The sequence below is a fragment of the Homalodisca vitripennis genome, chromosome X (genome assembly GCF_021130785.1).
Source record: "Homalodisca vitripennis isolate AUS2020 chromosome X, UT_GWSS_2.1, whole genome shotgun sequence".
NCBI classification, from domain to species: Eukaryota; Metazoa; Arthropoda; class Insecta; order Hemiptera; family Cicadellidae; genus Homalodisca; species Homalodisca vitripennis.
The window spans coordinates 54,288,059-54,313,769 of NC_060215.1; the positions used below are offsets into that span (position 1 = coordinate 54,288,059).

At 32.4% G+C, this 25,711-nt stretch overlaps 1 protein-coding gene across 1 annotated transcript in view; it reads left to right on the plus strand.

The window, feature by feature from the left end:
- LOC124368996 (protein Lilipod) overlaps positions 1–25,711 on the plus strand; it is a 73,227-nt gene that overhangs the window by 35,224 nt on the left and 12,292 nt on the right. The window contains exons 5-10 of the mRNA XM_046826593.1: positions 520–646; positions 6,561–6,629; positions 10,547–10,676; positions 12,915–13,087; positions 14,900–15,054; positions 23,473–23,704. Of these exons, the coding sequence (XP_046682549.1) occupies positions 520–646; positions 6,561–6,629; positions 10,547–10,676; positions 12,915–13,087; positions 14,900–15,054; positions 23,473–23,704 (886 nt within the window). The remainder of the gene's footprint in view (positions 1–519; positions 647–6,560; positions 6,630–10,546; positions 10,677–12,914; positions 13,088–14,899; positions 15,055–23,472; positions 23,705–25,711) is intronic.

Here is a 25,711-nt window from a genome sequence, read left to right on the forward strand (position 1 = left end):
AAAAATTTATTGATAATTTTGTGTATATTTGTTGCAACTATTGTTAGTATTAATTTGTTGTCATTTGCTTAACATATTATGTTAGTCATGTAAGCTATACTAATGGAATGTGTTACGTTTGCCTGTTATTTAATGTTTAGTTTATTTTAAATTAGTTTAAACTAGAAAATTGACTTAAATATTGTTATTAACTTGTAGATTAAGTTTCAACATTTTATTTGTTTGTTTTCAATTATACTTGCAGCTGATGGTGCCTGTAGTTGTAAGATAAATCAACATGGTTGCACATTTGAATTTAATTTAATTCTCTTATTAATGAAATAATTAAATTTAATTTTTTATTAATGGTTTTTGAAGTGATTTCTCTAGCAACGTGCATTTAAGATGTAGTTATGAAATAAAGAAGTTTTGTGAGTTTTGCCTGGGAATGACATTTAATACGAATATATTTCCAAATGTATTGTAACAAAATAAAACTCTTAGGTTACAATAGTCACACAGTTTAAAATGTTATTTCAGGGAGTGATGTCTCGAGTACATGAGGCACTAGCAGTTTTATCTCTCTTGATGCTGATGGTTCTGGGACTTACCTATGTCATCTCAGCTCTTATTGACAAGAAAAATGCCAATATCCAGACCTTCTTCAGTGAGTTAAAAAATTACTTTTAAGTTTAGACATTTTAAATATAAATTTTATTATCTAACCTTTTGAAGTCAACCAAGCATACTTAAACGATATACAGTAATACCTAAAGCAAGATATGTTGTAAATTACGTATTAACATATTAAAAAGCAAGTTGTTATCCAAATGCAAAAGATGACAGAGTAAGTCATTTTTACTGTCTACTGCCATTTTCCAATGTACAAGTCCAATATCTGGGGAGTATTGACCAATAATGAATAGCTTTTAATTGTTTTGTTCTGTGTTTGCCATGCTTCTCATAACTCACTATTGCCCCTTCATCAGCTTTTTGTTTTATAGTGTAGCTCTGCCACTCCTGTTTACTCAGTGTTTATACTGTGTTATTAATTTATGAGGTAGTTTTATTAGTTTATATACAAAAAAACTAAGTCTAAGGTACTTAGACTTCGACAATTTTGTTCTGAGAGTTATGGGCACTACATTTTCAAGTGTAGTTAAAAGTTGAGGACCATGAGCAACAGGGAATTATTATGAAAAATTAAGGTGAAAGTGTATCTGAATTGGAAGAAGAACATTAAGCTTTTATCTCTAAATAGCTGTGTTCAATGTTTCTATACCTACTGGTACTTGTGTATGAAAAAAAATGTTGATGTGTTAACAAATTAAAAAAAAAAAAAAAAACATCCAAGAGGTTTTAAAAACTGTTAACCCTTACATTGCAGCGTCACAAATGTTGACTTGGTAAAATTTCCATAAATGTAAAATTTTCATCAAACACTTCAACGATTCATATTTCAATAATATTAAATATTGTAGTATATCATTCCAGTTATTTTACTGGGTATCATCATATTCAATAGGTACCAAAATATTTATACAGGGTGAGTGGCTCTTGGTGTGACAAAATTTTTTGGGTTATAATGCAATGTAAATGTGATACAATGGCGGTTATAAAAAAGTCTAACTCCAAAAATTAGGTCTGAAATGAATTATTTTCAGTTTTTCTAAAAAACCCGTGTTTTTGTACGTAAATATGATATTTCTCAGCAACGTATAGCCATATGTGAGCAAACTACATCATTTTTAGATTCTACGTTAAATTTTCAATTTGAAACAGTTATCGGTTCAAACGGTAAGAAAAGAAAATTAAGCTTCAGGTCGATTCAAATGGCAAAGTTGCTAAGTTTCAGAAAAACTTAAATATCATTGAACCCCATCTTTTTGCCACACCCTGTACACAAGAATGTGTCAAGTGATATTAAAAACTTTTCCATTTAATATGCTTTAAAATGGTATGCCATATGACCAGCTATTTAGGTGTTTTGCCATTAAAAAAATCAGTATTGGTTGTTAACACTGAGTAGTCATAGGACGGTATAATAAACATAATTTTTGAGCATTAGGAAAGATATTTAATAATGGAAATTTAATCAATTATCAATAAGGTAAATGAAAATTAGAATACCTCATGAACACAAAACATTAAAAGTTGATTTCATTGCAGTTCATTCTCAAAATGGCGACCTTCTTTTCTCACACATGCTCTTGCTCGCTTTCTCATTGCTCCTACGGTCATTTTAAAAGACAGTTTTCCCTGAAGCCTTTCAGCAGCCAGACCAATTTTGCCTCGTAATTCTTCTTCTGAGTTTACCGGGGTGGAATAAACTTCCTGCTTAAAAAACCCCACACAAAAAAGTCCATAGGTGTAAGGTCGGGAGATTGGGCAGGCCATGCGACAGTTCCCCACATTCAATCCACTCGGGATATTTTTCAGTCAGCCATTGACGTACTGTTGCATTAAAATGTGGAGGGGCTCCATCCTGCTGAAATATAAGCTCGTCTCTTTCAACATTATTCAAACCATCTAGAAGGTTAGGTAGTTCGTGTTGCAAAAAGTCTAAGTAGTTTGTTCCATTTACAGTTCCAGCAAATATGTGATGACCAATCAATTGGTCGCCTATGACTCCACACCAAACATTAATACTAAAACGCGTTTGAAAGGATTGTTCCCTTGTTCGGTGTGGGTTTTGTTGATCTCAGTGGTGCATATTATGGCAATTGAAAATTCCTGCTCTTGTTAACAATGACTCATCAGTCCAAAGGATTTTTCGAAAAAAATGACACTGCTCTATGTCTCTGTTTAGCAACCAACGACAGATTTGTATTCTAGGAGCATAATCAGTTGCTTTCAGACCTTGAACAGGCGTAAAATGGTATGGATGGAACTGCGTATGTGAAATGTCCAATACCTTCCATTGTGATACACCTACACTCTAGCAAGTTGTCTACTGCTAACTACTGGATCATTCCGAACTGAATTTAGAACTACTTCATCTAATCCTACATCATGAACAATGTGTCCTACTTCGTTAGGTCTTTTGTGAACTGTACCTCCCTCCACAAGACGTTGATGGAGTCTTGAGAACACAGAATGACTGGGAAGTCGGCGATCAGGGTAGCAAGCTTGATACTCTCTTTGGGCAGCACGCGCATTTCCATCACAAAATCCGTAAATAAAGTGCATATCAGCGTATTCTTGAGTAGTGAACTCCATGGCAGCCTACACTTGACTAAATTGAGCAGAAAAATAGTTTATTGGAGGTAGAACTAATTCATATGGACACTGGTTTTACAAAACAAGACAAAGAATGAATGTACAGTACTGGTGAAAGTGATAAGATAAGGAATTAAAACATTGATAAAGGATGTGACCATTAATCTGTAACTAGCATCCAAAAATTATTTTAAACTGCTTTACTTTTTTGTAATCTTCAATTCCTTGTTTTATGAGGCAGTTTTATAAAACATAAAAATTTAGTACAGTTGTTATTAAATTGTTTTAATCTTTTTGTAGCTTGCATGTTTTTTAATATTCAAACCAATAAAAGTAAGTAACCGAATACTTAAATATGGTCATATGGCATACCATTTTAAAGCCTATTAAATGTCAAAGTTTTTAAAATCTCTTGACACATTCTATTGTACAGGGTGTGATAAAAAGATGGGGTTCAATGATATTTAAGTTTTTCTGAAACTTAGCAACTTTGGCATTTGAATCGACCTGAAGCTTAATTTTCTTTTCTTACCGTTTGAACCGATAACTGTTTCAAATTGAAAATTTAACGTAGAACCTAAAAATGATGTAGTTTGCTCACATATGGCTATACGTTGCTGAGAAATATCATATTTATGCACAAAAACACGGGTTTTTTAGAAAAACTGAAAATAATTCATTTCAGACCTAATTTTTGGAGTTAGACTTTTTTATAACCGCCATTGTATCACATTTACTTTGCATTATAACCCAAAAAATTTTGTCACACCAAGAGCCACTCACACTGTATATAGGAGTTGTGTATTGTATTTCTCTCTCTCTGTCTATTAATTATTACAATATCTTCTTGTGACAGCTGACATAGTGATTGAAAATGCACATAATTGGATATTTTGATGCAAACAAACACTAAATAAGTATATTATTGCACTGTAATACCTTTTATTGTATACCATCACTGTAAATAAGTATCTTTCTAGAGGTAACATTAATTTTTCCTGATTGTTGCCTAGTGATAATACTGAATATTTCCTTTTGAAATGATAATAGAAATATGTGAAGAAAATATTGCTGACAACAAGATTATTATTTTACAAGTACTAGACGAAAGTATCTGTCCTACACCTTTTGTTAACATTAGGCTGGTCGGTAGCGATGTTGGTCGATGGTAGCGATGGCGGCAGCAGGTAGCGTTTTATTCCAGGTCTATATTAAAATGCCAATGTTTTTTGCATTTTTAAAATATGTATTGTGTAAGGATTTTATATGGATTTTTAAGGTCCCTTACATAGAATAGTAATAAATCTAAACAATAATGTATAAAACAAAACCCTCTTCAGACATGGAATTGCATCAGTATAAATCATTTTTTTTTGCTCTTGAAAAATGTATAATATGTAAAATTTGGTTTGTTTTTAATGTCCTGGAAAAAACTTAATTGAATAAAACAGTGAATGGGTATTTAAAATAAAACAAATTTACAGAATGTGGTCTGGCACTTCATACATATGACGTTGGGAAATAGCTGTGGCACTCAAAACAGTTAAATAAACCAGCAAACCAATCAGAATATTTTTTCGTTAGTAAAAAAACCAAGAGTAAAATTCTGTAATTTGGTCCAAGGACAATGTCTTGGGAAAATAATTAGGTTTTCAGAGGGTTAAACCATATTCTTAAATACTTGTATATTAATCAATAATGTGGTACAATTTTTTAAAAGGATAAAATTATATAAAAAATGCAAAAATGCATCACAATTTTGCTTTTATGTGATGATTTGTTGTGACTCATTTAACCTTTGTACATAAACCATAATGTTTGTTGGAATAATATATGGGGATTATTACTTAAATCCGATTATATAGACGTATGCGAAATAAATTATTAAAAAAATTGGACCGACTCTAGCCGTCACCTTACAGTTCTTCTTCCATGTCGGATAAATTTTCTTGTGGAAACAAGGCAGGTAATTAAAGGACTTAAAAAAGGTCATGGCTTTCAACATATAGTTGGACTGAGTTTTCGTCTAATGAAAAAATGCCTTGTACAGTTTCTAAGGAGACCGAAAGTACAGATTTAATGAAATTAGCATGAAAGAAAGGAGAAGCTTTTACATCTTTAGGTTCTCCAAATTTTATTTTCACTGAAATAATGAAACTTAAAATCATTTTACAATACTTTTATTATATAATTTTTTAGTTTGCTTAAAATTATTTATTACTATCAGACAACAAGAAACATTGTCTATCCAGCTATCATTGTCCCGAACTGGCATTTTACAACTTTTACAGCTTTGAGATGACATATCACAATCTCAAACACTTTTCTAGTGAAAAATCAATTTCACTTACATAAAAAACCTAAAATAAGTTTTGGTAAACAAGTCTCACCGATTTCTTTTACTCATGCTGCTATATTGCAATCAGCTGGCAGAATATTGCCTGTTGAATATTGACAAAATTAAACACCTATATCAACATGCATTTCTTGCTATATGAACACAATGTTTTCTGTCGGTTACTTAGCTGAAATAATTTTAAGAATTGACGGCAAGACAGAACCATAAAACTGGCTGATGATACCCATTGTGTGGGACTATAATCACTTAATGCAGTCATAAGTTGGTGTGTTTACGTAATGTCAAACTATGTTGAAGGGTAAAAATACATCATAACATTTTTGTGGAACTATAAAAAATTATTTATGTAGTAAAAGTAAAATAAGGCATAAAATACCCTTTCTGTAACCTCTATAAATATGAATATTTGTTTGCACAAGTAGCAAGATTTCAAAATACAGCAAAATTCATTGTTACAGGTTGTTATTTAATATTTAGAGGTTTGGTGGAAGAGGGAGGATAGTTGATTTTGGATTTTTAAATAATTAGGCTTGAGTTCTCCCTAAGCTTGAATAACCACCACAAAACAAAAAAGTCCATTTCAAAATGTTTATAGAAACCATATGTTCTAAAGTAAAATCACTTGTAATACATAATAACATAATAGAGATAACATTGATTAGTGTAAAACCAAATTATTTATTAATATTAAATTATTTCAATTTTTTTATTAATTTATGAGTATAAATTAAGGGAGACAGATATAACTCAATCCATTTTAAGCAATGAATTGTAATTAATAAGTAATATGGTCTTATTTCTAACTTAGAGTGGTTACTTCATTTTAGTACCACTGGCAGAGCTGCTTCCAGCATGGTAAACAAAAATATTTCCTATAGATTGCTCAATTATTGGTAATTCATATATTTAGGATGAGTTTAAAGTTTTGCTAATTTCCAACAATGTTGTCACTAGTCTTTGAATATATGAACTTGAACAAGTACAGTATATTGTCTTGTTTCAGATCTTGGGAGCTACTACCTGCCGTTTCTGTACTCTTGCATCTCATTCCTTGGAGTTCTCTTATTATTGTGTACGTAGTTGATATAATGTCACTAATATACAGTAATATGTCTTGTAGGATTTCACTACATTTAATATGTCTTATTGCAATAGTGTTATCCCGTTTTAATTACTACATCTAGGTCTTACCCAATGAAAACTAAGGGTAAAGATTGTTTTTGGAATTATGGTGTATCATTTAATTGTAATTCGAGTGCTACTATTGACAAGGAAAGTTTATCACCTGTTATTGACAGTTAGTGATTATAAATATACATTGGTAAGTAATTAATCAAAAACATTATTACACAACATTTAATGCCATTAACTAGAGGCATGATAACATAATATAGAGGTTATGGTATGATAATTTGATATTTAAATAGATAGATCGATGTACATAGCCTGATATAACTTGTCTGACTTCACACTAGTTCCAGATGTGGTATGACATGACATTTGTAATGATACTTTAGTGAATTAAACGAATATCACACGGTTATTAAACACGATTTATTATGTGGCATTACTGGTATATAAAGAAATTGAAAAACTTGCCAGTGCATATGCCCATTGTATAAAGCATACTAAAATTGTACTATATTCTTTTAAACCGAATGATATGTAAAACAAACAAATACTTAATTTATCTCAAACTTGAATGGCTGAATCGAGTACTTTAGGGCTTGATTTTCTACTTTAAGCTCCATCTTGTCTACCCTACACAAATTGGTCTCTGTGAACATTTAAAACCCAATACTGTGATTGCAAATAAAGTAATTAACAATAAAGTACATTATTAAGTTCAATTTTTAACCAATGACCTCTTACTCACATTACTTTACTATTAATTGTTTTGAAGAAAATGAAATTCTATTATATTAAATTTCAGTACCACATACTATTTACAATATATTATACTGTAAATTTATAGTAATAATTAACATGAAAAAGTAATTCACTAGATCCATATACATTTCTACACTTGGTTATTCAACTACCAATACTTGGTATTTCATTATTTTTTAATACTGTACAAATCTGGCACATAACACTAAGTTTTACTACACAGATTACATGCAGTTTAAAAAAATTTAAACTGTTTATCTAATAAATCGTGTCCAACGTCTAGCAAGAGAGAATATGTATGGTCCCCTTTCCATACCAAACAGTTAATATTCATCCAGCTTCCACATCACTGCTTCCTCCAACACCGGACAGACACCTTTATATACATTATATATATATATATACATATATACATTATATATACATATATACATTATATACATATATATATATATATATATATATATATATATATATATATATACACACATACAGCTTGAACTTGGTGCTAACTAAGTATGCCACAAATTGATTTGATGTTGAAACAAATACAATTCAACAAGGCATTGACTAAAACATAGTCTTGATGCCAACCTAGTTGTTACCCATCATGAAGATAAGTAAATGTGGCATGATTTGTTGATTCATATTAAGCTAGATATATGGTGACAAGTAAAGTCGTCGCATGAACAAAGAATTTGGTGTAATTTTTTCCATTTATTTGTAAGTACACAATAACTGAGTCAGGACTAAATTCACATTTTTGGTGAAAAAATTGTTCAATTATGAATTGAATGATGCGGTTTTTAAATTTTTTTGTTTTATCTTCAGTGCTATACATATTTTGTAAGTTTGTAATTTAGTTACATGATTTGCAATCTGTTTGTTGTTAGTTTTTCTGGTATTCTTGCTATTTTTATATTATTGAAGTTCCTTTAGCCACACTTCTTAAATTAAAAACATTTGGATTGTAGACTATTACATTTTACTACAGAACATGATATTCAGCTGGCGTAACAATAGCTTAACAATTGTTCACTCCGTTTCGTTTCGTTAAACCTGATACAGATAAAAGTTAGGAATTTAAAATGCACAATTATGTCAAACTTTTTGTGAAAATTCTTTATATAGAAAGTGGTTGTTTAAGTTACAGCTATTTATGAAGGGTCTGTCTTATCTGTTGATTTAATATGCTGAATGTGGTAGTCATGTTAGCTCATCATATGATTAGTAAAGATCTTGTAGTATAGTATAGAGGCGTTAACCCATAGCGGTAGACACACATGCTAATTATGTGTCATTCGGTCAGGACTGAATGCTGAGTCATGTGCTGGTTACAGGGAATAAGTGTGACATTAAACTGTTCACTTAGTTTTTGTATTTCCACTAGATATCGTTGGAAAGTTCCTTACTGAGTATTTATATGCAACAACTAACCAAATTATTTTGTTCTTATGAGTGTGGCTAATCTGATTTTTGTTACCTGTTTCTCTTGTCATCAACTGGCAGCTCAGCTGTCCATTGTATTGTCTGACAGTTTGTCTACATTACATACGGTATATTGATGGAACGTGAAAATGGATACTTAAACAATGCCAAGTGTTGCTACATGTTTGTTTGTTATGCACAATTGTTTTAAGGCTTCTTTACGTTTGAAAAATATTAAAGAAAGAACAATAAACCATGTAAATACTGTAAGTATACTATGTATATACTATAAAAAGAGTTTGATGACTTTTAAAAATTCTGTGTTTTGAACTATGAATCTTGCCATGGAGCAAAATAGTAACTGACTTTTGTTTGGAATAATTGAAAAAGAATATTGTAGTGTGTTTATTTTCTAAGTTTGAATATTTATATATATATATTCAAACTGTATATATGTAGTAATTATTTTTCTTAGTGTGAAAAACAGTATCAACTATAAAAAAATGTACAAAATATACACTTAAAAATGGCCATTGAAAAAAGTGTCATTTTAGTAAAAATATATTTTGTTAATTTAAATGTTATACAACAATAAAGAAGAACATTTATTTTCAACAATGTTTCAAAATTCTATTGCTCTACCATAAACAAAAAAAAGTTATTACAACAACCAAACTCATACATTTTTACCAAAATGAATTGCTGCCACCAGGCCTGTAGAGAGGCCCACTACCGGAAGTTATCTCTAAAAGGTTTCAATGTTTTAAGTGACATTTTAGGAAATGTACTCTAAATTAGGAACAGTGGAATGGTATATTTGTTATTTCACTACTAAGAAACAGAACACTGAGACGAATCATCTTAATCTAAACAAATATATCATTTGGAGTGTAATAAGACAAAGGAAAAATTGAAAAGTTGAATATGCTAGCAAATTCATTGTCTACCATGGTTTTCAAACAAACATACCTCAGAGCAATATGCAAGTGTGTGTAGTGCCCACTTGTAGTACACACGCTGGCCAGTATTGTTGTCTCTCACCATTGGACAGTTCAAGGACCTTTCAGAAAATGGAAATTAATTTTTTTTTTTATTCAACACTAAATAAAACAAAAACTTTAATTCTGTTATCTTGCACTATTTAGTTTGAACTGGATATACAAATTCTCACCTTTAGCCTATCTTCATTTGAAAATTATTTAAGTTGTCTGTGACTGATTGTTTGAGTCAAGACTTTTATGTTTTATAAAACCAGTTGCAAGTTACTTATAGGCTGTTGCTATTTTTCACCTATTTTTTTACTAATTGATCCCCTCCACATCTCCTTTCAGAACAGCTGGAAGATAATTTTCCAGCTCATAAAAAAGCTGTTTTTAAAAATAATACAAAATCTCCTTTTTATTGCTGTTACAACTGCTATTTAAATACACTGATTTTTTTAAATCTATAAAACATGTTACACTAGTTTTTAAATATTTTGTATGTTAAAAAGCCACATATTAATATTCCAAAGTTAATTTTAGATCTTTCTTTAGGTTTTGATTCTAGTCTTTTAAGTAAATTAAGAGCGTGATAAACTTAACCCTTCAACAAAAATAAAATACCCCTTATAGATCCATTTAAGGCCCTTTAAGATCTTCTAAAGTTTTAACATGCGTCTTTATTTTTCAGTATGTACTCCAATTGGATTTGCAAGACTGTTTTCTATAGTCAGCAGTTTTCTGGTTAAACCTCAGTTTCTTCAAGATATCAACCAAGATTTCTATGTTGCTAGCTTACAAGAAAACTGCTTTAGAAGGAGGTATAGTATTTTAATTTACTTAGTCTTATTGCTATTTACATCTGCTATGTTAACAACTTCCTAAAATTGCATATAAATCAAAATATGATGGTACTAATATATCTTATTTCAGTTTTAAAAGAAATTAAAAAAAGAAAAAAAGAGCTTTCCTTAATTAGCAATGTACAAAAAACAAACAAAGTGTTGGTTATAAGCTGGTAATTATTTTGTTTCTATTAAAAGTTGCTAAGAGATACTGGAGTAGTGTTGTACTGGGTAAAGTGTTACGTAGCTGTGTTCATTTTCCCCACTAAGTGAGTGTCACAACTTGTTTACATTGAAGTTAGTTAGTGAACAGCTGCCAGAATAGTGCTGGGCTGGATGGAGCTTTATTAGTATGCATTTATACTGCTAAGTGAGTGTCATACAACTTGTTTACATTGGAGTTCCCAACAGTTGCCATAATAGTGTTGTGCTAGATGGAGCTTTACCAGTACACATTTCTACCGCTTAGTGACTTTCACACAACTTGGACAAGTTGGATCCAGTCAGCAGTGTTATTTTGGAAGATTGTGATCAATCTTAGTTGTCAATGTTTCTAAAGTAGTTTCACGGTTCTATTTTTATGGCAGATTTAAGTGTAAAACACATTGTTGTAAAATGAGCTTCTTGAATGGAGAAAACATTGCAGAAATAGTTGTGATGTTGCTAAGAGCTTAAAAGATTAGTACTGTGGGAAATGGATAATATTCTTTATTGACACGATCTAACAAATTCTCTTTCAGTGTAGAAAAGTTGTGATTGTAATCATTATGTCAGCATCTTCTTGAAGCTGTAAAAAGAGATTCTCTTTGCACGTCTTCTGAAAGGTGATTGAAGTATAGTGTTCCTTTATATAAAATATTGAAAAAAGAGTTCTGAAATGATGTAGAAGTAGAGCAAAATCTGAGGCATTACGGGTGTTGTGCTTTGTACATCTGTGTGTCTGGTCTGTCCTGAGCTGAATTATTCTCAAATATAGACAGCTAATAAGGTTAGGAAGTTGCTTTGCAATTTTCCCCAGAAATTGAGTCCTGGTAAGTCTTGTAGAGCTCTCTTTTTGTTTTACAAGCACCCTTTCCAAGTTGGTATTGACAGTTCCTTCCACAGTGCTGTAGCTTAGATGTGCCTCAAACAAAACAAAGTAGTCTACTATTCTTGTCCGTAGGCCTCTTACTTGTTTTATCATATGTATTACAAGGGGTGCAAGCTTAGTTATTAGCACAGCACAGTTGGTTGGAAAGGAATTTCCAAGATAGATCAAAATCAACTGTGATGTCAAGGTACACAATGTAGGATTTAGCTGTTTTGTCGGTAGTAGGTTTATATATTTGTGTTTTATCTAAAAGTTTATTCACTCTGTTTCCTTTTTGTTTAAAACTATAACAGTAATTGGCCGTGCTTAATGTAGCCTTTATCTTGCATACAAATCAAATGTATGAGTGGTTCTTGTATAAACAAAATATCAATTAAGAATAAGCCTTCAAATATGACAAACTTGTAAATTTCTTGAATACAACATTTTTAAATATATTTGTGCGATTGCTCAATAACAGAGTCGAAGAGATTAATTAGTTCCATGAAAATACTTAAAGTTTGGATTAGTGAATTTTGTCAAAAGATTTGGTGATGAGAAGGATTATTTCAAAACAGTTTGTTTTGAAATTTCACACCAAGACAATGCACTTGTTTACACAATTATCTCATTGTGCTAGATTAATAAAAAAACAAGATGACTTTCTCACCTTGTGATTTACTTTTTTTTCTTTGTGAGTGAAGAGAGACAAGGAAGTATAGTGTTTTTGACAATATGAAAGAGTTAAAGAACACAATAAACAAAAAAATGAGAAAAGAGAGGTAAGCAAGCAAAACTGCTTTTACAACAAATTTAATTTTACTGGACACATACATATTCAAGGTCATAACAATGCTTCTCGATCCATATTAAGATATAGATTTAAACTGAAATTAAAGTGTTATTTTATATATGTTAAGTTCAATTCAAATCATACATGATAAATTAATGATGAACGGGAAAATAAACAAACAGTTCCACAACCTAGAATAATTATTGTGAATTTTTTTAAAGAACAGGATTTGAAAATAAAAATCCTAGGATCGGGGAATCCAGGAAGAAGTTAGAAATGAATTTTTCTTAATTAATGATGTCTTGGTTGTAAAGAGTACATCTATAATCTTGTTATTTAACAATTGTTACAGACTGGAGCGGGCAACACTGAGTGGAAAGACTTATCTAAGTCCAGAACCCATGTACACCCCTCCACCAACAGTAGAGAATGAGGATTCTGAATTGCTGAAGTTGCAGAACGGAGCTCTGCAAGCTTGCCTGATGGATAAAATTGAAGAAATGGCTCATAATAGGCAGTTGCTAGGTACGTTTGGCTGATCCTTGAAATAACTCATAGAAAGTATCATAATTATTTATTTGTTTAGTGTTCATTAATGACAATTACATTACATTTGAAAGGACAGCAGGATTGCGAATGTTTGCCATGGTTATATATTACAAGATAGGGATTTCTGTTTTTGTAATATATACAACTAAGGCAAATGTCCATAATCCAAATATCTTAACATTTATATAACTAGTACAAAACTGTTAACCATTTGACAGTATGTTGCTTGTAAATAAATTGGAATTAAATTACTTTTATAATTTTGAATGTATTTCAATATCATTTTAAATACTATTTCTATCAAAATGTACACATATTGTACAACCAGCGTTGAGTTTCTTTTCCGTAGAAGTCTGCTAGCTGATCAGCCACAACCACAAAACAACCTTTGACGTTGCCATTGCACATACTGCCTAGATATTTTCTTATAGATTATTTACAAATAGTAGTCACTGGGCTTTAGATCAGGTTGGATTAAAAACTCATTACCTTTATCTCAGTACCACTCGAGAAACTGCTCCTCACCACTGTATTCAAGTCTTTAGTTGGCAAAGATCCACTATTTTCTCATCATGAATATTTGCACACCTTCAAATAATCTAAGCAATTTTTTTAGCATTGCATGGTATTTACATTCTTAGGAATAATGTTTTCCTACCCTTCACTAATTGTTCTAAAAAATTTTGATTTCTTCCAGATCATTTGCATTAACCCTAGAACACTAATGCCCATTGGAGGGCAATTACTCTTAGTACTACATAAAATTGATGTGTGGAGTTTAAATATTCTTATTCATCTTCGTTTTTAACTTTTTTGTGTTATTATAGTATATAAAATCAAACATTTTTACAAAATATAAAAAAACACACCAAGTTTAACTAAGTTTGATATCTGTAACTAATTTTTAACAGACCGGATATCATAATCGTTATTGAAATTCTGATCTGTTCCTGAAATGTCTGGGATATATTCAGGTTCAGCATCACTATCATATTTATCAGAACTTATATTATCCAATTCTAAGTCATCTTCATCGCTCACATCATCTTTGTTTAACAGTGTCTTTTTCTCGCTCATTTTCAAAGTTTTTGACCTAGAATTATTATTTAGTCAATTATGTACATAGTCCGCCAACTGCATTGTAGTACTAGAATTGTGTAAAACTTGTGTATTATACACATTCACTAATATATTTACAGCCGCTACTAGTGCTACATGAAGTTTATGTGTTATTCAGAGAACAGGTTAAGTAACTGCACAATAAGTGAGCCATTTACTTTAAAAAATACGGCTTATACATTCCAATAATAATGATGACTATCACATTAATTATAAAAGAATATTTAAACTTACTACACGTTGTATAAGAAGGTAAATATTTTAATTTCAAACATAGTCTTATTCAAATCATCTGAAATTTTCTTCAATGTATCTATTTATGAGATACAAGAATAGCTTTATGTGAGAATATTGGAAGAAATCCGATTAAAAAAGAACTATTGAGAAAGCATTTTTATCTGTATTCCTCCCAAAGAAATTCAGTTGATAATTACCATTTATGGATCCTTGATGATGTAGCAGAACATTGTCTAGCCCATATTATTGTAAGGTTTAACTTTTGTACTATTCCTAGAAATTGATATAAACACAACTCATTTTGTTTTGAAAGTTTTAAAGATGAAACTCTGAAGCGTGATGGTCAAAGCATGTATACTCTGTGTTACTTTTGAATATATGCAGTAATTTGTGTAAAGAGTATTGTTTGTAAGTTTTTTCTTTCCTATACAGATAGACAAAGACACACTTGGGTTCTACAGCGTAACGTTGTGTACCCAGTCTGCATGCTCATCCTTCTCGCACTAACAGCTATAACTGTGCTGATAGTGGTGCAGAACACCATAGAATTACTCATTGGCATCAAGGCATTGCCCATCAGTTCTAGGGTGAGTACCACATTTAAAATTAACCACTGTTCCAAACCAGAGATTAAATTTTGAATCAAAGCATAGTAAACAGTTTGAAAAATCAAATACAAATCTTCAAAAGTATTTGATCTAATTATATAATTAAACACAAAATTAATTACAGATTCAGGTCTGGCCCACATCAAATTTGTAATAGTATTGTTCTTTTTATTTAGAGAATTAGACAGGTAACTGATGTTATTTATATGGCTAATTGCAGTTGTTACTCAAGACCATTGGGAACCTGCAATTGTACAGTAGTTGACATGGCAAAATGTTCTAGTAGTTGACAGTGTAAAAAATTAAAAAAACACAAATACATTCAAAACTCATCTCAAGCCCCTTTTGGTGTCTAAAGTGTTTTACTCTGTTGAAAAATTCATGATTAGCCACTTGGAAATTTAGAAAAAAAAAACGCTGGATCTGATGTTGAAATGGGTGTATGGATGTGTCTGTATGATTTTATAAAATGTATGTCTGACTGCTAGAAAACGTGTACATGGTTTTTTTACAAAATGTATTAAAGTTGTTGATTGCGGTATAATGTCAGAAATTGTTAAATGCAATAAATGGATTATTATTATAGCTGGTGATATGAGATTTTACCTCAGTTACTGGGTTGAGCAAGTCATTTGACACTAGCCAGCCGTGCTGCCCATAAATGTTTAATACACAAGAATGTTACATTTGTGCCTCATATTTGTACTGAAGATCCATATTCAAGAAATCAGTTGAAAAGTCTATTCTTAGATAACTGTCTTTTCATTTATTTATAGTATAAGTATCTTAACATAAATCATGTCTTCATGATAATTTATAAGTAATATTTACAATTTTTATATTCTTAACCCTCCGACTGATAATAAGAAACTCCCAGAATGATACACTGGTTTTTGCCTGTGCGTAGCATAATTTTCAGATTTTTTAAATGTATGCTAAATGTTGAGTAATAAGTGTTATATATCAATCTTTTGTTAGAAACCAGAGAGAAGTGTAAAATAATAAAAATAATGCACTTATTAGAGTATTGCTTTGGGATATTGGGGTGGATTCACAGATCCTCACACGTCAACCTGAGCTTATTGTGTGCCCCTTTGATGTTAGAGGGGTAAGCCTATCTTTGTGCCCTTAATTAGGCTAAGAAGCTTTTCCCCGATACTAGCATCTGGTTCGTCGCCTGGTTGTTTATCACCGAAAAGAGCCCTTCTCCTTGCTCCCAGTCTCTCACAGTCCAGTATTATGTGTTTTGCAGTCTCTTCAGACTTATTGCAGAGTCTGCACTCCGAGTCCTCATGTCGTAAACCTAGAGTGTTTAGGTGTTTCCTGAAGTGGCCGTGTCCAGTGATCAAGGCAATCACTTGCTTAACCCGATCCCTGCCCAGCCCCATCAGCCATCTGGTGAAGCCGGAGCTAGAATCAGCAAGCAGTCTTTTGCCGAGTGCTTGTCCTTGGTGACTCTGCCACCGCAAGCGGTGTGTCTTCCTGGACCATTTGTTTATACTTTGGTAAGCGGCTGACTTGCTTATACCACAACTCGGTTCTGGACCGGTGTATGGCATGCTTGCTCCGCTTTTGGCAAGCCTGTCGGCGCATTCGTTACCACCTATGCCTGTGTGGCCCGGTACCCAACCAAGATGCACAAAGTTGCGTGATCAAAGCTTGCAGAGAGTGTTAAAGCACTCCCACACAAGCCTGGATGAGATGCTGTTGGAGTCAAGAGCTTTAAGAGCTGCCTGACTGTCTGAAATTATACAGATGTTCATTCCCTGGTACCCTCTAGTGAGGCCTAGGTTGGCACAGGCTAGGATACCATAGATTTCGGCTTGAAATATGGAGCAGTTCCGACCCAAACTGCCGCAAAGGGCAGTTCTAGGGGATTGACTAAACACTCCATATCCAGTTCTACCCTTAATAAGCGAGCCATCCATGTACCAGACAAAGCTCTTTCTTATTGTTGGGATGTTATCTTGCGATTTCCACTTATCTCTGGAGTAGAAGTCAACAGAGAATGGCTTATTGAATACGAACTCCGTTCTCATTATGTCGGAGACCATTTCGAGAATAGCGCTTGGGTTTACAGCTTCAGTGATGGCGCCATGGCTCGCGTTAGACACGCCATTCCTCCACAAGCCAGCAACCATCAGCCGATAAGCTGACTTACGCGCTTCAGCTTTTATATGGACATCAAGAGGTAGAAGTCCTAAAGCCACCTCGAGGGTCGCTGAGGGACTGCTCCTGAATGCTCCGGTTGCAAAGATTGTACCAAGCCTTTGTAAGCTTTCAAGCTTGGCTTTGGCAGTTACCTGATTCACCTTTGTCCACCAGACTAATGAACCATAAGTGATTTGAGGCCTTACAACTACTTTGTAAAGCCATAGTGCTATATGGGGTTTTACGCCCCATGAGATTCCTGCAAGTCTCCTGGACGTCATGAGCGCCCACTTTGCTTTGTGCAGGATATTGTTAAGATGATCATTCCACGTAAGCTTATGGTCTAGAGTCAGTCCTAAATATTTGACTGTCTTTGACCACTCAAGCTGTGTGGATGCGAGTTTCAGCCTAGAAAGAGACTCTAGTTTCTTTTTCCTAGTGAATGGTACAACTACTGTCTTAGAGGGATTTACTTTCAGTCCCTCTCCCTGACATCAGTTGTATACATGTTGAAGATTGGTATTCATGATATCAACAACAACATTTGTATATTTTCCCTGTACCATAAGGACTATGTCGTCTGCATATCCTTGGACATAGATTCCATTGTTAGTAAGGTCCTCAAGTAGACCATCTACTACTAGATTCCACAGTAGAGGTGACAGGATGCCTCCTTGAGGACATCCCCTTGTGGGTGCGATCATGAGCGATTCTTCATTGAGATCGGCCCTGATCCGTCTGGAGCACAGCATGGCCCTAAGCCTATTAGAGTATTGGTTTTTTTATTTGTACACAAATTGAAAAATGTGCATTATAAATTTTTTGTTTTCTAAGTTTCAATCCATGTAACTTCCACATGACTTGAGATAGTAAAATACTGTAAATGTACAAAATATACACAGTTTTGTAGTGAACAAAAATATTATAACATATATACACTTATTTACAACACAAAAAGTTTTTGAGAAAAATGTAGAGTATGTACTACTTTTTTTGGCAGTATCCATATTGGTATTTGATGAATTCTTTTGGCAAGAGGGATACCAGATAATGATGAATTGTTGTCACTATCACTATCAATTTGTTCAGAACCCAACTCACATTACACAGGTTTATAATCATCCAGACTACCTGACAACAAATCTGACAAAGAAATATCATCATGCACTTCATTTTTCGATATGTCACTTTCATTAACAGAACTAATATTTTCATCATCCAATAGTTCATGTATATCATTTGAACAACAACAATCACCCATTTCTTAAAATAAAACAATCAATCATAAACAACTAGCTTACATAATAACCTAGCAACAAAGAACCTCAAGACCATGCAGTGTGTCACCTGCTGCATAGTCCGTCAGCCGTATGCTGTGCGATTGATATCAGCTGACAACGAGTAATATTACAAAATAAACTATATAAAATGAATTAGTATTTATGAGTAGAGGATTCGAATGTTGCAAGTTATGTCTTTATAACTCAAACAGTTTCCGCTTAATAATAGCGGAAAGTTGACCGACCGCCGTGCCTTTATCAGTTCACAAGCGGTATTGATGAACGTCTGTGCCGTCGGTTATCAGTCGGAGGGCTAAGAGATCAGAAGTAACAGGACTTATATTTTACATTATTGCATTACTATCATATAAAAGGTCTTACAGTAAATGGGTGAACTGTAATATTCTATGACAGTACAACATGCAAATTAGGATCAAATTAGTATAAGTACATTTTTGTTTCATCAACACTATATTGTCTACAAAGAATTTGTGATGGGATAATCTTTAATAGTTTGGATTATAAAATTCAAGAATTGGGTATCTATGATATTTAAGGAAAATCAGCTTTTATTTTAAATCAAATTATAAAACTATAGTATAAAAAGATAGTTTATTAAAGAAAACAAAATAGTAAAAATATTTTACATGTTGTGACAGTACCAGACCATTGATTGAGCAGTTTGAGAACCATTTGGTTATCAATCTTTCATTATAACTATTATAATTGTCAATCAGGTTGTTCAAGGTTACTAAAACGTACAATTGAATTTAGAATCAAATAAGTTGAAGTAAAATTGAGAATTTACATCTGTCATAAAATATAATCAATGGTTCAGAAACAAATTTAAAATGTGGGTTATAACTTGATATGTGTATTTAGGATCTATTATTTCACCTGGACTTTGGCTTTTGTGAATTTGAGTTTGGTTTAACTGATTAATTTCAGTAAGATCCATGGCTGAATTTCATCACTATTGTTTTATTCACATAATGTTAATTTACTATTATATTTACTATTTATTATTATAGTCCTTAAAGAACTATAAAAGATATGAAGCTTGACATTCACAATATTTGCACTCTTATAAAAAGAGACCAATTATAAAATATTTTCAGGGTCCTTTGAAAGAAGATATGTTTTTGACTAAAGAGTTTTAGAGGAAACATGTAACATGTGATACATATATCATAAGAATATAATAATATGTGATTGGTAATAATAACAACAGCTGAGTGGACCATTTCACATGCCACGTGGGTGCATTAGGTGGGAAAGTAAACAAATAATTAAAAATTTATATACATGTAACAGAATTTTAAAATTATCTAAAAGATTATTATTTACATAAGTAGAACATTCCTCTTACGATTAGTATCAATACATAATATACTTTTTGAGTAGATTTTAAAGATGTAATAACAATAACGTTGGTCACGTTTAAAGACCCGATATCGGGTGCTACTGTTCAGAATACAACTAAAACGCCCGACATTGGGCAATTGCCAGTTTCAGAATAAAAGTGTATAAATATAAACATAATACATTACAGAAGAATAATAGAGGCAAGAATTGCTTTATGTGATTATATATCTTGTAGTATGTGCTTATTGCTTTCTTGCCTGCTCCTTTGTTTTATAAAACTATGCAGGACACATGAAAGTTGTTGTTCTCACCCTGCCATCCCTACATTAGTTCAGTGAGTGATGGCAGAGTAGTAGTCTTTCAGTCAACTGAGACAATTTTATCATGCAGTTGGTATACAAATACAAATTATATTTCAAATTGTGTATATAGTTTGTCTTTTTAAAATACTTTACACTTTTCAACAAAATAAGTTTAGTAAGGGTTTTGTTCAATGTATGTATAAACCAATACCACTTAAAATATGTAAAATAATGAATACAAGTTTAAAATAACATTTTTTACGTTATAGTAACTTGCAAATTAACGATCAAACATGTACATTGGAAATTGAAGGTTATACATCTTTTCAAGCTTTTTCATTAAGTAAAGTTTTACTGTTTTTAGTGTGCTTTTCATTGTTTCCTCTACTATCCAACATTTTCACTTATTCAGTGGTACAGGCATTTGTTTTTATACAGAATAAATAAGGCATTACTGTATGGAAATGTACAGGATTCATTAGTTCTAGTAGTTATTCTGTTTTGATAATTTATTCTTTAATAATTCAATGTTTTATCATTCTAGATGCTTGGGAGTGAATATTTGTAACAGAAGGCCTTCGGTTGTCAAAATTTTTTTAGTTTATTGTAATATTATATTCTATAGTTTGTGTTTCATGTTTTCTGGATAAGCATAGATGAGCTTAGATGTTGGTGTCTTTAGTTTTGTTAGGTTAAGGTCAGTGGTTTTGTGGCTGGTTGTTTCATATGCTTTATAAAAAAAAATTGAACACAAATATTAAAAATCAATTATTGACCCTGGAGGATTTTGAGTCGATCAGATAACTTCCAAAATGAGTCATACACTAATTGGGTTGATTTGTAATCTACTAGTTAGAAATATCAATACAAGTTACAGACTTTAAATTGATACACCAATCAAAAGTCTATGGAGTTTAATTTTGTTTGGTTTAGAACTCTTTGGTTTTGATTTTACTGTGTAACTTTTTACTGGTGTAATTGTTTTGTCTTCTCATTTTGTAATGGACGTCTGTTCAGGAATACAAAGAATTTCACTGAAAAATTTACTGCATTGTTCAGGTATGATTTATGTGAAGTGTGCGTAATGAGCCGTATAACAGATTTCAAGAAAAATTTAAGCGTAATTACTTAAGTCCGTAAGAGGAATCTAGAGGCAGCTTTTAAGGGCAGAAGCAAGTGATTCTGGGTAAAATCCATATCCTTGTGTAAATAATTTTTCATGTTATGGTTAACAAAAATTTTCTTATATACTTACTACTTTAATTCAGCTAACATCAATGTTTCATTATTGTATTACCTAGCAACTACAAATAAATGAAAAATTTCCAATTTGTACTTGTTTAGTACACATAAAAATCGTTACGGATACCATAAATAAACCCTCATAAAACTATATACAAGTCCATATACAGGGTGTCAATTAAGTCTGGAACCTCTTTTTTAATTTTTAAACCACAATATAAAAAAATACCAAAGTTCACACGTGCTTACTGGTGATAGTAACGCACACATCTGCCCAATTACCGACCGGATAATCCCTTTGGAGGACGGTCCACAAGGAGTCAGACAAAATTCTTAAATAGCAGCATAGGTCAATTTTGGTATCAAATTAAAGGTCTTACTAAGCAGAGTACAATGCCGCAAACCGGACTTCAAAAGGTGGATTCATTCAGTAGTTATAGCTATTTGAATTTTAATACAATTAAACAACGTAAATTATTAAGTATTACAAGTAAACACCAATCTTTAAGTACCTGTGATCAAAGTAAGTGTTCAAAATGTTCCCCTCCCATCGTCTGGCAATGTCCTAGGCGGTTGTAAAAGCCATCCACTGCATTTTGAAGGTAGTCATGAGGAATATCTTGAGCTTCTTGGACTATGAGATTTCTTAGGTGCGCCAAATGTCGAGGCTTAGTACGATACTTTATCTTTGAGGTATCCCCAAAGAAAAAAATCCAGCGGAGATAAATCAGGGGAACGAGCAGGCCACTCTACTGCACCATGTCTTCCAATCCATCTGTGAAGGAATATTGTATCCAAGTATTCTCTAACAAGGAGAGCAAAGTGTGGTGGCGCGCCATCTTGTTGGAAATAAATTCTTTGAAATTGTCGACCAAGAGCAGCTTGTAGTGCAGGAATTATCTCATTTTGGAGCATTGCTAGAAACGAGTCACCATTTAAATTACCATTGATAAATAATGGGCCCATAATTTGATTTCCTGTAATACCTGCCCAAACGTTAAGTTTCTGTGGATGCTGTGTATGACTCTATCTGCCACTTTCACATTCTAACAGTAGTTGTGTTATTGGTAATAATTATTGATTCCTGGTTTCGATTACTGCATTGTCAGATGATGGGAGGGGAACATTTTGAACACTTACTTTGATCACAGGTACTTAAAAATTATTGTTTACTTGTAATACTTAATAATTTACATTGTTCAATTGTTTTAAAATTCAAATAGCTATAACTACTGAATGAATCCACCTTTTGAAGTCCGGTTTGCGGCATTGTACTCTGCTAAGTAAGACCTTTAATTTGATACCAAACTTGACCTATGCTGCTATTTAAGAATTTTGTCTGACTTCTTGTGGACCGTCCCCCAAAGGGATTATCCGGTCGGTAATTGGGCAGATGTGTGCGTTACTACCACCAGTAATCACGTGTGAACTTTGGTATTTCTTTATATTGTGGTTCAAAAATTAAAAAAGAGGTTCCAGACTTAATTGACACCCTGTATACAAATAACATTATAGCTGCCCAAAAAATAAGACACTTTGTAATTTAATAGGGTATATTAAATTAAAAATACTAAAAAAATTATTTAAAGTGTAGAATATAAACAATTACGCAATGCCTAAGGCTTAAAGAGAATTTTATTCAAGGCCGAGTTATTTTCTTCAGTAATATTGTTAATTAATTATAAATTACTCAAAAAACACTAATTTTTTTATTATTAACCAATTTAAAATTATTGGTTTCAGTAACAATGAAACCCTTGTGTATGTAAATATTTTAACCATATGATTTTTTTGCATTAAAAGTAATAGGGTTAAAAAAAAAATTAATAATTGTTATTTAAAAACCCAGAGGTAATATCTGTGATTAATATATCACGGTTCAAATTTAGTGCCCCCTCTCTATGGTTAACACAAAATCATTCTATATCACAAATTAAAATTTATTGACATTAAAAATAAAAACAGCAACATTTTGTCTAGGTTTAAACATTTTTATGAATTTTTGTGTAACAATTTTCTGTTAACATACTGTATTTAACAGTTATGAAATTTTTCAGCAATTTACACTAGGTCTGACCTCCTTATCAAAGTTAGGTCCCACCGGCGCAGTGTTGGAAGTAGTTTTAATACTATACCTGGCTGTCACCTCCACCGTAGGGCTCTACTCCTTGCCTTTGTTGTGGCGAATCACCCCATGCCTTTCCCAAACACCCTTCTATTACATCATTGCGAACTGTGCTCTTCTGTTGGTGCTCAGCTCTGCCCTACCTCTTCTATCCAGGACTCTTGGTAAGGACTATTTTTGTTAAACAAGCCGGACCTAAACATAACAGTGATGACACTGCTTGTTTAACTGAAGTCCTTGACTTTTAAGAAAAATGTTTGTATGCGTTTCTTACCATGCATAAACAAGAATGGTCATGCTTTTCTTATTTAGAGAAGTAGCATAGTTTAAACAAGAAGTTCTTTATTAATAATCTAGTATTAATTACATGTAAATATGTAGATATAAAGTGGTACATTAAACAGTACAATTTCTATATTTTCATAGTCATTAAAGTAATAAGTCTTTAAGCACAATGGAATGTGTAGAACTACATGAAGCCTTAATAGATTTATTAAATGGTAAACATGCTGTTATATTCTCACTGGCTTAATATATCAAATCTATGCTCTTTATAACAAATTGGTTTCCTTTAGCTAAGTAAACTTTTAATTTCAGTTAAGTTAATGTAATTCTAATATAGTCTTAGTCAGTGATGTAAGAGCCTTACATAGTGTGTCTTGTGGTTATATTAGAATAGGTCATGATTTTCTGTAGATGTTAATTAATTAATTAATTAATTAGTTAGACTGTGAATAATGTTGTTGGCTTAACTCTTTGGTTTAGCATGTAGAAAACAACTTTTATAGTGTAACATGTAATAAACAAAAACTATATTTTTGAACATGAGAGTTTTTTTAGGATTGATTTTTACCAGCTAGGAAGGATTTGCTCCTCTTCTTCCTAATACACAGACATAGAAAAGAACTTACAAACATGATATTGTCCACACTTTGTCAACCATAGAGAGATTCAAATAAAAAGTGCACAGTGTTGCCTAATTGCAGAAAAAAGAGGGTGTAAGAAAAAAATGGTTGTATTTTCACTGTATCTATTTTATTCACTATACTATATTAGTACACAATACTATATCTATTTAGTATTTACAGTTTCTGTGTCATGTTTTGTATTAAACCTGTAAGAGAAGGAGGGGATTAAGCAAGGAAATTATCTTATGTTTAAATTAGGTGTCTCTCTGGATTTGGTTACCCACTGATAAGCCGTTCCCTTCTTCGCCTCAATTGGAATTTAGGAGAAGAAATTGAAAAAGAAAAAAAAAGAAAGTGTAAAAGCCCTATCCAAAGGCCTGACTGGATAGGGCTTTTACACTTTAGTTTTTTTTTGCAGTTGCCTCTGCACTTAGTCCTAAAAGGACCTTTGCACCTCCCTTACTTGTGTTTGTGCCTCAGAATCTGAGACTTACAGAAGTCAATCAAATCTGAGGGCCCCTTTTCTTGGATTTTCTTGGGGCTGAGAAGATACGCCCCTAGGAATCTTTTCCTTCTTTTAGATATGGCAGAACACTTTAGCCATATGTGTTCGGCTGATTCTTCTGCTTATCCGCAGAGTCTGCATTCATCAGTCTGATTAAGACTCACCTTCATCAGATGTTTCCTAAGATTTGATATAAAGTTTTAGAAATTTTGAACAGTAGAGAGAGCAAGAGAGCGATATCGCGTGAGCCTAACGCGTTCAATAATCCGGCACAACTGCTTTGCGAACAATGGTCATCATCTCCCGCTCTTGGGTCAATCTCCCCGGAATGTCGTCATCACAGACACTACCTCAGCTGATTCAGCAAATTCCAGCATGTTTACTGTGACTTAACTGCACATCTGTTCTACACATGGGAAGGTTTCAGGCTTACTGGTGACAGGCCTGGACGTATAATTCACATGCTGTACTAAATTATATATCTTCTCCTTCTCCATTGCTTAACCTAATATGACTGACTGCATTATATTGATAGTTCATTATCACAATCAAACCCTTAAATGTTATGTTACAAAAAATCAAATATATTACTAATAATTTAATATTTAAAATTGGCTGATTGAGACTGTATAAGATGTTACCGGTCTGACAATACAACTATATGCTGAGGAACGTTATGCTCTCAGCAGTAGGATCCAATAACATAGTCAAGTAAGTAAATTCAGACCATGTAAACTTAGTTTTTGAACTGGTATGAA